This window comes from Herpailurus yagouaroundi, unplaced genomic scaffold, assembly GCF_014898765.1.
Source record: "Herpailurus yagouaroundi ecotype Mexico unplaced genomic scaffold, PumYag 355, whole genome shotgun sequence".
In the NCBI taxonomy this organism is placed as follows: Eukaryota; Metazoa; Chordata; class Mammalia; order Carnivora; family Felidae; genus Herpailurus; species Herpailurus yagouaroundi.
Genome location: NW_024412572.1, coordinates 4,198,418 through 4,210,865, shown reverse-complemented (window position 1 = coordinate 4,210,865; position 12,448 = coordinate 4,198,418). Strand labels below are relative to the sequence as shown.

General features: G+C 46.6%; 1 protein-coding gene across 1 annotated transcript in view; it reads left to right on the top strand.

Annotated features, from left to right (window-relative positions):
* Positions 1 to 11,922, top strand: part of CCND2 (cyclin D2) — a 30,295-nt gene extending 18,373 nt beyond the window's left edge. The window contains exon 5 of the mRNA XM_040462650.1: positions 6,389 to 11,922. Coding sequence (XP_040318584.1) covers positions 6,389 to 6,538 — 150 coding nt within the window. The 3' untranslated portion in view covers positions 6,539 to 11,922. The remainder of the gene's footprint in view (positions 1 to 6,388) is intronic.
* The last annotated feature ends 526 nt before the right edge of the window (positions 11,923 to 12,448 follow it).

Here is a 12,448-nt window from a genome sequence, read left to right as displayed (position 1 = left end):
TAAACCGGAACGCTTCATTCCAAAGAGAAAGCTGAGTGAGAAGCCTGACAGTTTTACAGGGAATAAAAGTCTCAGAGGGTGGTATATTTTAAGTACTTTTTCCTTCCAGTCATAAGTGTTGCTAAAAACAGACGCCAGCCAGCGAGGCAGTGCTGGCTTTGGGGGAAACTTCTACCGGGCCTTCCGTTGCCAGGGGTGAGTTTGAGAGGAGGGACCGAGCGTCCCGGTTCCTCAGTGGACCTTTCCCGGCTTCGCCAGGCAGACTCGGGGCTCCTCTTCCGTCCCCTCCGCGCTCGGCTCCTGCTTTGTGCCAGCGTTTATCTCTCTGTTCGCTTGTCTATAGAGCCTCTTGAACAGGACCCAACTTTTACTGCGCTCTTTATCCAGAGCCCCTGGCAGAGTCTTGGGAATGATGCTGAAGAGAGGGAGGGAAGCAGGAAGGAAGGAACGGCAGACAAAGGCCAGGCAGATGGGCTTCGAGTGGGTTTCTAATTCTTTGGTCTCCCCCAGGTCTTTTGGAAAGCCTGAGATTTCTTAGCACTAATTACATGTCAGGGTCCTGAGCAAATCACATCACCTTCACGTGACACGGTTTTACAAGTCGCCTAATAAAAAGAGCAGAACTTGGGCTCCCGGGCCATGACGATGCTGTGAAGCTACCCAGAGATCTTTAACAGAAGAAGATCTAGACGCTAGTCACCTGATCGTTAAGGTCATCCTTTTCTGCCTGGGTTACAGCCAAACTCTGTTGCATTCTTAAATATCACCCAGAGAAGATTCTAGAACATCCCTTCCTTAGGGTCATCCTGGCATGCTAGGATCTTGGTTGTCCAAGAGCTATTAAAAACCATCAGCTCTGCTGTGGAAGAAGTCTCGATTTTGGCTACATGCTCTTCACAGGGTCCCCAGCATCGTGTCTTTGTCCTGCTTAGTGAGAGGCACTGACACCTTCACAGCACCTTCTCCTAAAGACCCCTGTAGGACTGGGGCTCTGCAGACTCCACAGGGCCTGTGGTCAGGAACCCTGTGAAGAGTGGCTGGAAGGGAGGCTGGGGGTGGGGAGGGGGACGGGATAGAAGTGGAGGCTGATGCTTCCCTCTCCTGCCTTATTTTTTCTGCAGGCCTCATTTGGTATGCAAGGAAATAGCCAAACAGCCTGTGAAGAAAGGAAGAATGAGATAGTTTCCTAAGTTGTCTCTGCCTGAGTTGGCCGCGGGTCTGGGGTTCATTCAGCCCTTTGTCCCCCTGTTGAGTGCAGTGCGTGTGTGGTGACAATGGAGTGATGCAGTTACACTGAGGGCTAATGGTAGGAGTTCCGTCAGCCCATTCATGGAGGCCGAGGAGGGTGCAGGGCGCGGAGCCCGAGCCAGCAAGCAGAGGAAGTCGGAGGCCCGTGTAAGGAGCTGGAGATCACAAACACTGCTGTCAGGGCTCCGGGGCTGGGGGGGGAGGGGGGGCATGCAGGGCCAAGGGAGGGGGCCTATCATCATCGAAGTTGGAGGTTTGCCCGACCTCCAGCACTGTGGAGTGCCACCTGTCCGGGCTGACAGACGAGCATTATGGCTTTCCTTTTAATCAGCTTAATTTGGGGCATCTTAACACAATGACTGGTGCTTTCGGAGGCTGCCGGAAAGCAGAGGTCCCGGAGCTGCTGCACTTTGCATGCACGTAGCATCTTTTCACTGGAAGCTCTGTTGGTTCCCCTCCACTCGTGCCCCCCTCCGCCTTAGCCACTTGGGCTATGACTCCCTCTCATGGAGATTCTCTGCCCTATATGTCTTTACTTAGAGCTGGGAAGAAGCACAGGGTGTCAGGGGAAGCAGTTCTGAAGCTGGAGGCTTGCCCATTTAAAGCCAGGCTTCGCTTTTAACTAGATGTAACTGGGGGACAGGCAGGCTTTAGTTCTGTTCTCTAGCGGCAAGATGAGGGCATGTGGCTGTCTGAGCTCCAAAAGCCCTTCAGACCCCCAAATTCCCCGATTCTGTAGTCGCCTGTGTGTGTTGTCCCACAGTTCTGCCCTTTGGAAATGACCTTAGTTCTGCTCCTCTCCGGCTCTGCCTCCTTTTTCTTCCCAGGCCCCGCTGGATTTGTGGCAGGGTACCCCCTCCCTTCAGGTCACCACTTCCCCCACCCCAGGCCCATGCACTGTCCTGCCCTTCTGCTCGGGAGAGCAGGGGCTCCTTGGGCAGGAATGTGTGAAGTAGGCATGTCTGGCCGCAGGTAGTGGTGCCACCACACATTTTCCTCTTCATCAGCTCACAGGAAGTCCTCATGCTCTTTGCAGGCCCAAGAAGGGCTCCTAACAATATGCTAAAGGCAGGCATTAAAAATACGGAGAGTGAGTTCTGTGTCTGGGCAGGAGGGTGCCGATTTCTCTGTTCCCACCATCACAGACTGTTCGACACTGTTCCTATGAGAGGCTCTTGCCCTGAAGTTTTTCATCTAGATAAGGATGGTAGTATCCGCAGTTAACAGTCAAGCTGGTAACAGCCAAGTTGTGAAGAAGGGGAACCTGGAGCAGGGTTAGGCAGAGGCCCCAGAAAGCTTTCCAGGAGCGGGGACATGAGTGGCCCCAGAGAGATTTAACTTCCTGCTCTGTCCCGGGTGCATCTAGAAGAGAACAGGGAATGGGGTTCAGGGTCCCTCATTTCTGGGATAACTGCTGTAGTCATTACCTAACTCTTCAAGTAAGAGGTATCAAAGGTCAAGAGCTGGCCATCATCAGTAACAGTATAGATTAAAATTAAAACAGGGTTGAAGAAGTGTTTTATATGAAAACTTCCTTCAGTTTATTCGGGAAAGCCTATACACGTGTTTTTGGCTGGAACTTCTATAAATGTGACACTTCATATCTTGAAGGCCCTTGGCTCTGTTGTCCAGTAGAAGTGACTGCCAAATGTCCCAGCCTTCCCTGTAGGATTTTTCCAGAACTTTCTTTCCAGTTTCAGGCTGCTGGAGGGGAAGACTAAATACCAGAAACAGTAGAAACATTGGTGACCCACAAGGGAAGACTCTGTACGGCCTGAAATCAGGTTCTTTAGCTTTCCTGAGCTCTGTCTCATTTGGAGGACGATCTTTCTCAGGGATGCTTGATGTGGCCAGTGCAGTGATGATCATGGAATCCTGAGATGGTCGTATCTTGGGGGTGGAAGGTGTGCTGACCCTGATTACCTCCCCATGGCACCCAAATACAGCTTCTGAGGAAGGAATGCTGGACAGGATTGGCCAGGGGGCATGAGGTTTCCTGGGGAGGGGAAGAGGGGGTGGTGGTGTGGGCAAGGTTTTCTACACAAACTTGACATCAGGAAATCTTCAGCAAATGGCTGTGCCATGGGAAGCCCTCTTTTTAAAGAGGCCTCATTCCTGACACCTGACAGGCATTTCTTTTTTAATTTAATGGCTCAGAGCTATTGTCTGCCCCTTCCCCCTTCTCAATCAGCTGAGAATCCTGCCGCCCTCCTTAGATAACAAAAGCTCTTCACTTGATCTTAGCCGAAAGGCTGAGAAGTGAGGATAACAAAAGCTGTTTTACACTATACCTGCAACTAATATGACACGGTATGTTAATTATACTTCAGATTTAAAAAAAAAAAAAAAGCTCTTTATGCCATATGCTTTGGATAGGATTTGTGTTCCATGGAGGCAAACATATGGTTACCATCCTTATGGTGTGGAGGGGTTCTGACTCATTCTCCCTGCCTCCTAGAAAAAAACTTGTTTATTTTTTTTTTTTATTTAGAGAGAGAGAAAGAGCATGAGTGGAGGAGAGGGTCAGGGGGAGAGAGAACCCCAAGCAGGCTCCATGCTCAGTGTGGAGCCCGATGTAGGTCTTGATCCCATGGCCCTGGGATCATGACCTGAGCCTAAATCAAAAGTTGGACATTCAGCCAACTGAGCCACCCAGAAAAGAAACTTTTGTACGTAACCTTCAACAGCTCCTGAAGGACCTCTGTAGTGGAGGGGTGTCCCATAAGAACTGGCTAGATTCAACTTCTTATTCTCTGCAAGGAAAAAGAAAGAGGAAATTAATATTCATTTAAATTCTGCCGCCCCGCATTTCTGAATGAGGAGGGGGCTGAAGGAGCCGGAGTTGTGAGACGGGGTGTGTGAAGAGGGTGTTATGCCAACACGGCCTTTAAGAACAAGTTGGCTCCTTCAGATAGTGCTCAAATGGAGAACAGAGCAACCTAATTCCAGCTTTGGAAGGAAGACTGGCAGAGTGGGCCCTGCTCTCCATCTCTGACACAGAACCTTCCCAAGGGACAGTCGACCATGGTTTGCTGATGGTCACTTGTTTGCCGTGTTTATCCCCACACTAGCTTTGACTTTATTTATGATCAGTTTTCTTTAGATTGTGTGCCTTTACAGTGTTCAGAAACCCTCACTGAAACATAAGTGCCCTTAGAAACATTATGCCTTTAGGGGCACCTGGGTGGCTCGGTCGGTTAAGCATCTGACTTTGGCTCGGGTCATGATCTCACTGTGTGTTAGAGCCCCCTCATTGGGCTTTGTGCTGACAGCTCAGAGCCAGGAGCCTGCTTCGGATTCTGTATCTCCCTCTCCCTCTGCCCTTCCTCCACTCACACTCTGTCTCTGTCTCTCTCTCTCTCCCTCTCTTTTTCTCTCTCACAAAAATAAATAAACATTAAAAAAAATTAAGAAACATTATGCCTTTGGCCTTCACCCCCAAGCATGTTGGACAAGTGGTAGGTGACCTGGGAGCACAGCCCCTGGAGGCTGGGTCTTGGAGGAGGAACAAAGGGAAGGTAGAGAGGGTCAGACAGGGTGGGAGATGTGACCATGCCACAGAAGTTTGAGAGAGGTTGCTGGGCGCTTGGTTGCCAGTCCCTGAGTCCTCAGCTTGTTTGGGGTGGCACGCAGACCTCTGCGGCCAGGTTCTGTGTGTCTTGTGGCACAATCCACCTCCTGTGGCAGACGCATGGTGCTCCCTTTACCAGTCTGAAGCACATGCTTCTCTGTACCACATCTTAAAGAAATCTAAAGAATTCTTCCAGACTCCAGGCCTGGAATGATCTTCATTCCATAATAAATTGTCATCATTTACTGAATTTAACAACTTATATATGTGATCTCAGTTGACCTTTACCCTGTGAGCATTTTTGGTCCTTACTTTACAAGCGGACAAAACGTAGCCGCTGCCTACAAGTGCGGTGTGTGGTCGCAAATATTACCGTCCCTCTTTTCATTTTTATTACATTCTGGGTGATAGCTGTTGTTCCTAACCTTCATTTTCGTAAAAAGCTATAGTTTGAAATGTGGGATGGACAAGATACGAATGGAAAATTTGGGGGATATGGAAACCGTGTCCCTGAGTAGTTAGTTCCAACTCTACTTTAGATCTTCGGAAAATAAAGATAATGCTTTTGTGCTTGGCAAACAGTAACTTCTGGGCAGTGAAACTTGCTCAGTGAAACAAACAGAAGGGAAGCATAGATTAAGCTGTGGAAAGACCCAAGCAGAATCCAGTTAACGTATTTTCCATATGCATATGCTGCTTGAGTGCAGAAAAGCAGCCTTGCAAAGGAGGGGGGGAAGATGTCTGGTAAGAATGATTTCTTTAGCTCACACCCACCCCACTTGCTGGAGGAACCAGCCCCTCCCTAGTGACAGCCAGGAGTCGCCTTGGCCTTCCAAGGCACCCGGCTAACAGAAGCATCTGCCTGGGGCAAACCCACTCTGAGTTTTCCCTACCAAATATAGACTATAATATCAGACAATGCTGCAAATTCTTACTTGTTTCCAAATTGGACGGTTCAAGTGTCCGGAGTTTTGTAAACATTCTTTCTGTGTTGCATTTTTATGAGAATTGAGGGTGGTAAGTAAGCAGAAAAATGTTTTTTTTAAGAACTTAGACCTGGTTTGTGTGAGTACAGTTCAATCCATTCTCTTTGTATCCATTCTTCCAGTGCTACCCTTGCCTAGTTCTGTAGCTGTCTGTGGTGCTGGCCTTTCCTCTCTCTCCGTCACCTCCCAGTGTCCACAAGCAGAAAGCATCCAGTTGGCACCTTGATTACCAGGTGCTGCGTGTCCATAAGTGGCTCGTCACCTTAGCCAGGTTCTCATGTGCATTCGACTCTCCTGGCCTTCTGCTAAAATACGGATTCTGTTATAGGTTGATCAGGAGTGGGCTGTGATTCTGCATTTGCAACAAGCTCCCAGGTGGTACTGACGCGGCCGGCTGGGGACGCCCCATGAGTCAGTGTGGTCCCAGGGCACCACGGGGACACATCTCCTTTACTTCAAGTTTCTTACCACTGGGAAACTAGCATGCAATATGCAAGGCTTACATTGTGTACATTTTCTTCAGAAACGCTCTGCACGTTGTTGATCTTGCTAACAGCTCTGGTCTGACCCGTTCTCCTTTTAGGACTGCCTCAAAGCCTGCCAGGAGCAGATTGAGGTGGTGCTGCTCAACAGCCTGCAGCAGTTCCGTCAGGACCAGGGGGATGGGTCCAAGTCGGAGGATGAACTGGACCAGGCCAGCACCCCTACAGACGTGCGGGATATTGACCTGTGAGGATGCAGTCGGGCCGAATGGGAGAGACGCGTTCACATCTGCTCTCTCCTTCTCTCTGGTTGTGTTTTGTTCTTTATGTTTTAGGATGAAACTTAAAAAAAAAAAAAAAAAAAAAAAAAAATTCTGCCCCCACCTAGATCATATTGAAAGATCTTTTAGAAGTGAGAGAAAAAGGTCCTATATAAATGGAATAACTAAAAGCATTTGGTGCCTATTTGAAGTACAACAGAAGGGAATCCCTTTATATGCGAACAGTTATTGTTTGATTATGTTAAAAGTAATAGTAAAATGCTTACAGGAGACCCTGCAGAGTAGCTAGAGAAAAATGTACGCCTGCAAATATGGGAACAAATTAGAGGAGGCTTTTTTTTTTTTTTTCATGTTATGAACTAGCACGTACACACCCCTTTTAGGATAATTTCAAGGAACTGCGTGTGCCATTTATGGCGTCATTAGATTGCGAAGCAATGAACTCAAGAAGGAATTAGAAATAAGGGACATGATGGAGGGAGGGAGGACAAAACAATCTGTTAACGCGGTCGAACCATTTTGGACGTGGAAGCACCTTTGCTCTCGACCACCTGTTTGTCACTAAGTCAGGAGCATAGCTGAATCTCTAGTTGCGAACTCTTGCTGTCTACAGTAGCTGCTACCTAAAAGAGAGGTTTTATTTTGCCAGTCGGACGCAGGTGATGGGGTCCTGGGTTTCACGTGTCTTTTTGACATCATGCTTCTTCTTCCAAACATGGTTCGTGGCAGACACCACCGTGTTTTTATCAAAAGGGGCAATTTCGCTTTGGGCCATAACCAAAACTCCTATGAAATGGAGGCAGATGGAGACCGAGGGTGGGATCTGGAATGGAATCTTTTCTCTTAATGTATTGAAGAGGGTAATGTGACCTTGGCATCCTTTATTAAAAAAAAAACAACTGATTTTTGGTGCTGATTGGCATGTCTGGTCCACAGTTTAGCATTGTTATAAACCATTCCATTCGAAAAGCACTTTGAAAAATTGTTCCCGAGGGATAGATGGGATGGTTTATGCAAATCATGCTGGATAGACTCCTCCCTTGTCCTGTGCCCCTCCCCCTCCAGCCCTCAGTCAGGTGACTATCCACTTCTGGTATCTGACATTCTTTGGTACACAGTTCTGGTATCCCTACCAGGACTCAAGAGACACCCCTTTCCACCAACATCCCTGTCACAACATTCCTCCATAAAGCCTACAAACAAAAAGCTGTTACATTTTGATGGCACAGAAGGATCTGAATTCCCACCTATATACTTCTCCTTTGGACATGGAAAGAAAAGTTATTGCTGGTGCAGACAGACAGCTGAATATGAATATCAGAGTGTGGCATTGTGTTCCCTTTTCCGTTTTTTGTTAATTTCATTGCAAAGTTGTATTCAGCGTACTTGAATTTTTTTTTTCCTCTCCACTTCTTGGAGGCATTCAGTTAGCAAAGAGGTTGGAGCAACAACTTTTTTTTTTTTTTTTGCACAATTATAATTGACAGGTAATGAAGCTATTAAAATATTTGCCTTTTTGAGTAAAAAAGAAAAATCAGAACAGGGCTGCTTTGAAGAATTATTTTATACACAGATTCTGCCTTGTTTCGTAGTATGAGGGTTGAAGATGGAGAAAAATCTAAGGGTCTCTTATTTTTCATTTTATTGTGTTCAGTTTTTTATTATTATTTTTTTTTTTTGCGCTGCTAAGAAGCTAAGATCATTCATCCTTATTCACATTAACAGTACCTAGCTGTAATGTTTCACAGAGTGTGCTGCTATTTTATAAACATTTTTATAATATATTATTTTACTGCTTAAATCCCAAGTCCTGAAGTAGATGGTTGAGATAGGAGTTCTTCGTACTGGAAAAGCCCTTCCATAGTTTATTTTCTTCTGGTAGCGTATTCATGGTTGGTTTTTTTTTTTTGTTGTGGTTTTGTTTTTTTTTTTTTCCATTTGGGTTTTTTTTTTTTTTTTCCCTCTCTCTCTCTCTCTGATCACATTCTTCAAAGACAGAACATTCTTTACCTCAGGTTTACTGGACAAAATCAATAGCTACAAAAGAAAATGATTCACATTTTTGTTTTCATAATACCTCACAGCTGCATAGTTTCTGCTTGGAAGCCATTAGTGTGGGGAAAGAAGTTGGGGAGGAGGCTTCAAGCCCCTCTCAGTGGAGGGTAGGGTGGTTTTGGGTCCTGGGTCTCACACCCAGGGACCTTTTCAGTCATGAAGGTCATCAGGCTTCCATTTTGACTCCGGTATCCTCATCATGATGGAAAAAATACAATTGAACCAAGGGATTTCCCTTCCCCCTTCCCCCCCAAGGCAGACATTCAGCAAAACCTTTATGCAGTGAACTAGGAAGTCATAATTTGCACTTAGGTACCAGGTATCTGGAGACAGATTGAAAAGAATTCCAGCAGGCTATTTGGAGACCCTCATCTTGTGGCCCTTTCATAAAGCAGGGCTTTCATCTGCTTAGGGTCCTTTCATCTTGAAAGCTTCCCCTCTAGCTTTCCCCTTCCCTGACATGGGCATCCCCAGTGTAGGATAATCTCAGAGGCCCTTCTAGATCTGAATCTGTGGGCATGTGAATGTGCAGCGTGTGGTATCGTGGGGGTTCCTTCTCCCCTACCTGTCTGACTGCAGCAGGCTGGCACTATGCACAGCCAGCCCCTCTGCTGAGTGGCACTACATGGACTTCAGGTTTTAAATTGCATTGAGTTGGCAAGATTGGGAAAATAGGTCAGATAAGTATTGGGTTGGTAGTGGAAGGGAGGTGGAGAGGCTGTGTCTCTACAGAGATGCCATTCCAGAGGAGTCAGTCTCTCTTGAAGTATGTTTGGAAGGGTTCAGGATTTGGTGAGTTAGCATGACCCTAAAATTCTAGGGAGTTTCTGGTAGGGCGGTGGGTTGTGAAATTCTGAAGTTTTGGAGAGGAAAGCTGAGCAGCCAGTGTTTTGTCAAGAGCTCACTTTGCACAGGATACTCTTTGGGGCCGTGAGGAGTAACACGGGATGGAAGGATACGTGGTCCCTAAAGTCCTTGGGAGTATTGGAGCCTAAAGAAAGCGAGGTATGAAGTCACTTAACAGTGACTGTCCCTGGCTCAAACAGAAGCAGCAAATGAGAGAACCTGATGAATAAGGAAGGGAACAGGCCTGCAGACTCTCCCTGCAGTCTGTAACTTCCTGGGTGCCACTGGGGTGATCTTTTTCTCCTTCTTGCCCTCGGGGCCTGGTGTGACGGGAGGTGTGGTGTGGCTGATGGGGAAGGTGCTAGTTTGTTTGGCTTTTCTGCCTGCTCCCTCCTTAAATAAAAGAAGGAAGCCTGGATTTGTTAAAGTAGCTGATGCCCTCTCCTTAGATCTTGGTTTCCTTGGTAGGAGTTTTTATGTGACGGAGTTCAGCTCTCCCCCACAGATTTTTTTTTTTCCTCTTTCTCACCTCCCACAAATGGGGTTCCAAACCTATTGGTCTTTTTCTACTTTGTTGTCTTTCTATCTGTTCTTCCTCCTCTCTGTTTCAGTTTTCGGTTTTTTGGGTTTTTTTTTTGTTTTTTTGTTTTTTTTTTGGTCATTGCTATTACTGTTTTTCTCCATCAGTGGGGGCTAAGTTGTTCCCCTAGCCTGCCAAATTTTATTCCCTCCCCTAGTTTGGCCAAATCCCGGGGGCGGGGGAGAAATCCTAGTATGCCAAAAATATATGCTAAGCATAATTCAATTGCATGCAGGTTTGTAACAGCCAAGAAGCCCTGCAGGGTGGAAGCTGGGGACAGGTCCCTCAGTAGAATGTCTTCCCGTGTTGAGAGGAGGGCTCCTCAGAGCAAGGAGCTTATCTTAGGGGAGGCTTTATTCTGGAACTGCCCCAGGACCCCACTGAAGAGTTCACCATGTCTTAAAGCCAGATCCCCTTTGGTCTATGTGCTCTGTACAGGAGGTGGGTCAGGTAAAGCAACCCTCACGCTGTCGTCCCTTCGCCAGCAGGATGGGCTCCTCTTCATGGGGAACTGTCGCTTTCCTGCAGTCTGGCACCCTTGGGGCCTTCTACGCTACCCCAGGGGCTCTGGGGATGATGTTAAAGAGCATTAGGCAGGATTGGATGACTTTCTCAAAGAAGGTGGGGGGGAATTTTCTCTCCATGGGCCATAGGGGGCAGGGCTGGGAGAAGAAATAGACTTGCACCTTATATCATGTAAATAATGATTTTCTAGTTCAAGAAGATAATATTGGTAGTGTGGGAATGGGAGGGAGGAATGGGGAGGAAGTCTGAGTAAGCCAGTTGGCTTCTAAGCCAAAAGGATTCCTCTTTGTTTATCTTTGAGACAGTCCAACCCTGAGTATAGCTTTAAAAGGGAAATTAGTGCTGAGACGGTAAAGTCCCCTTAAGCCAACAAACTGTAGCTATAGAACGAGTGAGCGCAGGCTTCTAGTGGTGTGGGCTCGGAGCAGTTTTTAAGAGCTACTCGTGCTGTCGTCCGTTTGTACAAAATAGGGCAGGAAGATTCAGGAGGAGGTTTATGACTTTCTCATACCACGTGGCTTTTTTCACGGTTCTGGATTCTAAACAGCCCAGAACAGTCCTTTCAGCCAGACATTTGTGTGTCTCTGCTTTTAGACTTGGCTGGACTATCAGACCCGATTCTTGGCTCAGGTTTCAAGAAGCCATCAGCAACTGTATCCGTGCACACTGTAGCTGCAGCATGCCTTCCTCTGCCTGCAGCCTACTTTGGGGAAAAAAGTGCCTTACTGACTAGACATTACAGCATCCAATGTATTTTGACAGGTGCCTGTCCTTTAAAAAAAAAAAGTTTTGTTTTGTTTTGTTTTGTTTTGTTTTTGTTTCTTTTAATTGGGTTTTGTTCTTACCGTTGGCCAACTCTTAAATCCCCAGCAAATCACTGGGCCATTGGATTTTTTCCATTATGTTCATTACCCTTGTACCATGTACCTCAGATCTCTTTCTCTCTCAGTTACAGTTTCTCGTCTTGGACTTCTTTTATTATTATTATAATTTTTTTTTTTTTTTTTGCTTTAAAATGAGTGTGATGCCATATCGAGTCAATGTTATTCTCTCACAATGTACTCTATAAGAGGTGTGGGTGCTTATTTGGTCAGGATGCTAGCAAGTGCTAAAGTAGCATGATCAGTATAAACAAATGGTTTTTTAGGAAGTGTGGCAAAAGTGTTTTCTTGGTTATGATGGTGACATGGTATAGTCAGCTGCCTTTTAAGAGGTCCTGTCTGTTCAGTGTTAAGTGATTTTTAAAAATAATGGCCTGTTATTTTGACTAGCTTAAAGATGGATTTGCAAATGGTTTTGGATGCAATTAGGTTATGCTATTTGGACAATAAACTCACCTTGACCTAAATTCTCTGGCCACTTCGACTTATTTCTAGACCAGCAGTCCTCGGAATAGAACATATCTTTTCTCATGTCAGAACTCTGTTGGCAACAATTGGTAGTGGCATAAAACACAAATCTACATGTGTCTGTGTTATCACAAGACAAGTAATCTTTTTTTCCCTTTTGGGGCCCCCGTGTAGCCATCTTACGCACTAGAAGCCTCAGCCCACCTTTCTCTCCTAAGGTGGGTAGATCCCTGCTGTCACGACTGGGCTTATCCCTGACTTCTGCCAGCTGTTCACTCCTGTTGTGAGTGAGCATCCCTGCCTTGGGAGGCACCAGAGGCCCTGAGTGCCATCTCCAGATTCTATTCTAGGGGGGATGTGAAGAACTCCACCTCTGTAGCTTTCTTGACTCCATTCTGCTACTCTTCGTGGCGCCCCACTGATAACTCTCCCAGGAGGACTGGGCCATAGCTACCCTTTGGGGGGGGGGGGTGGTACGGCAGAGCCTAGGAAGGAGGTGAGAGAGTCCACACTTTGATGAATTGC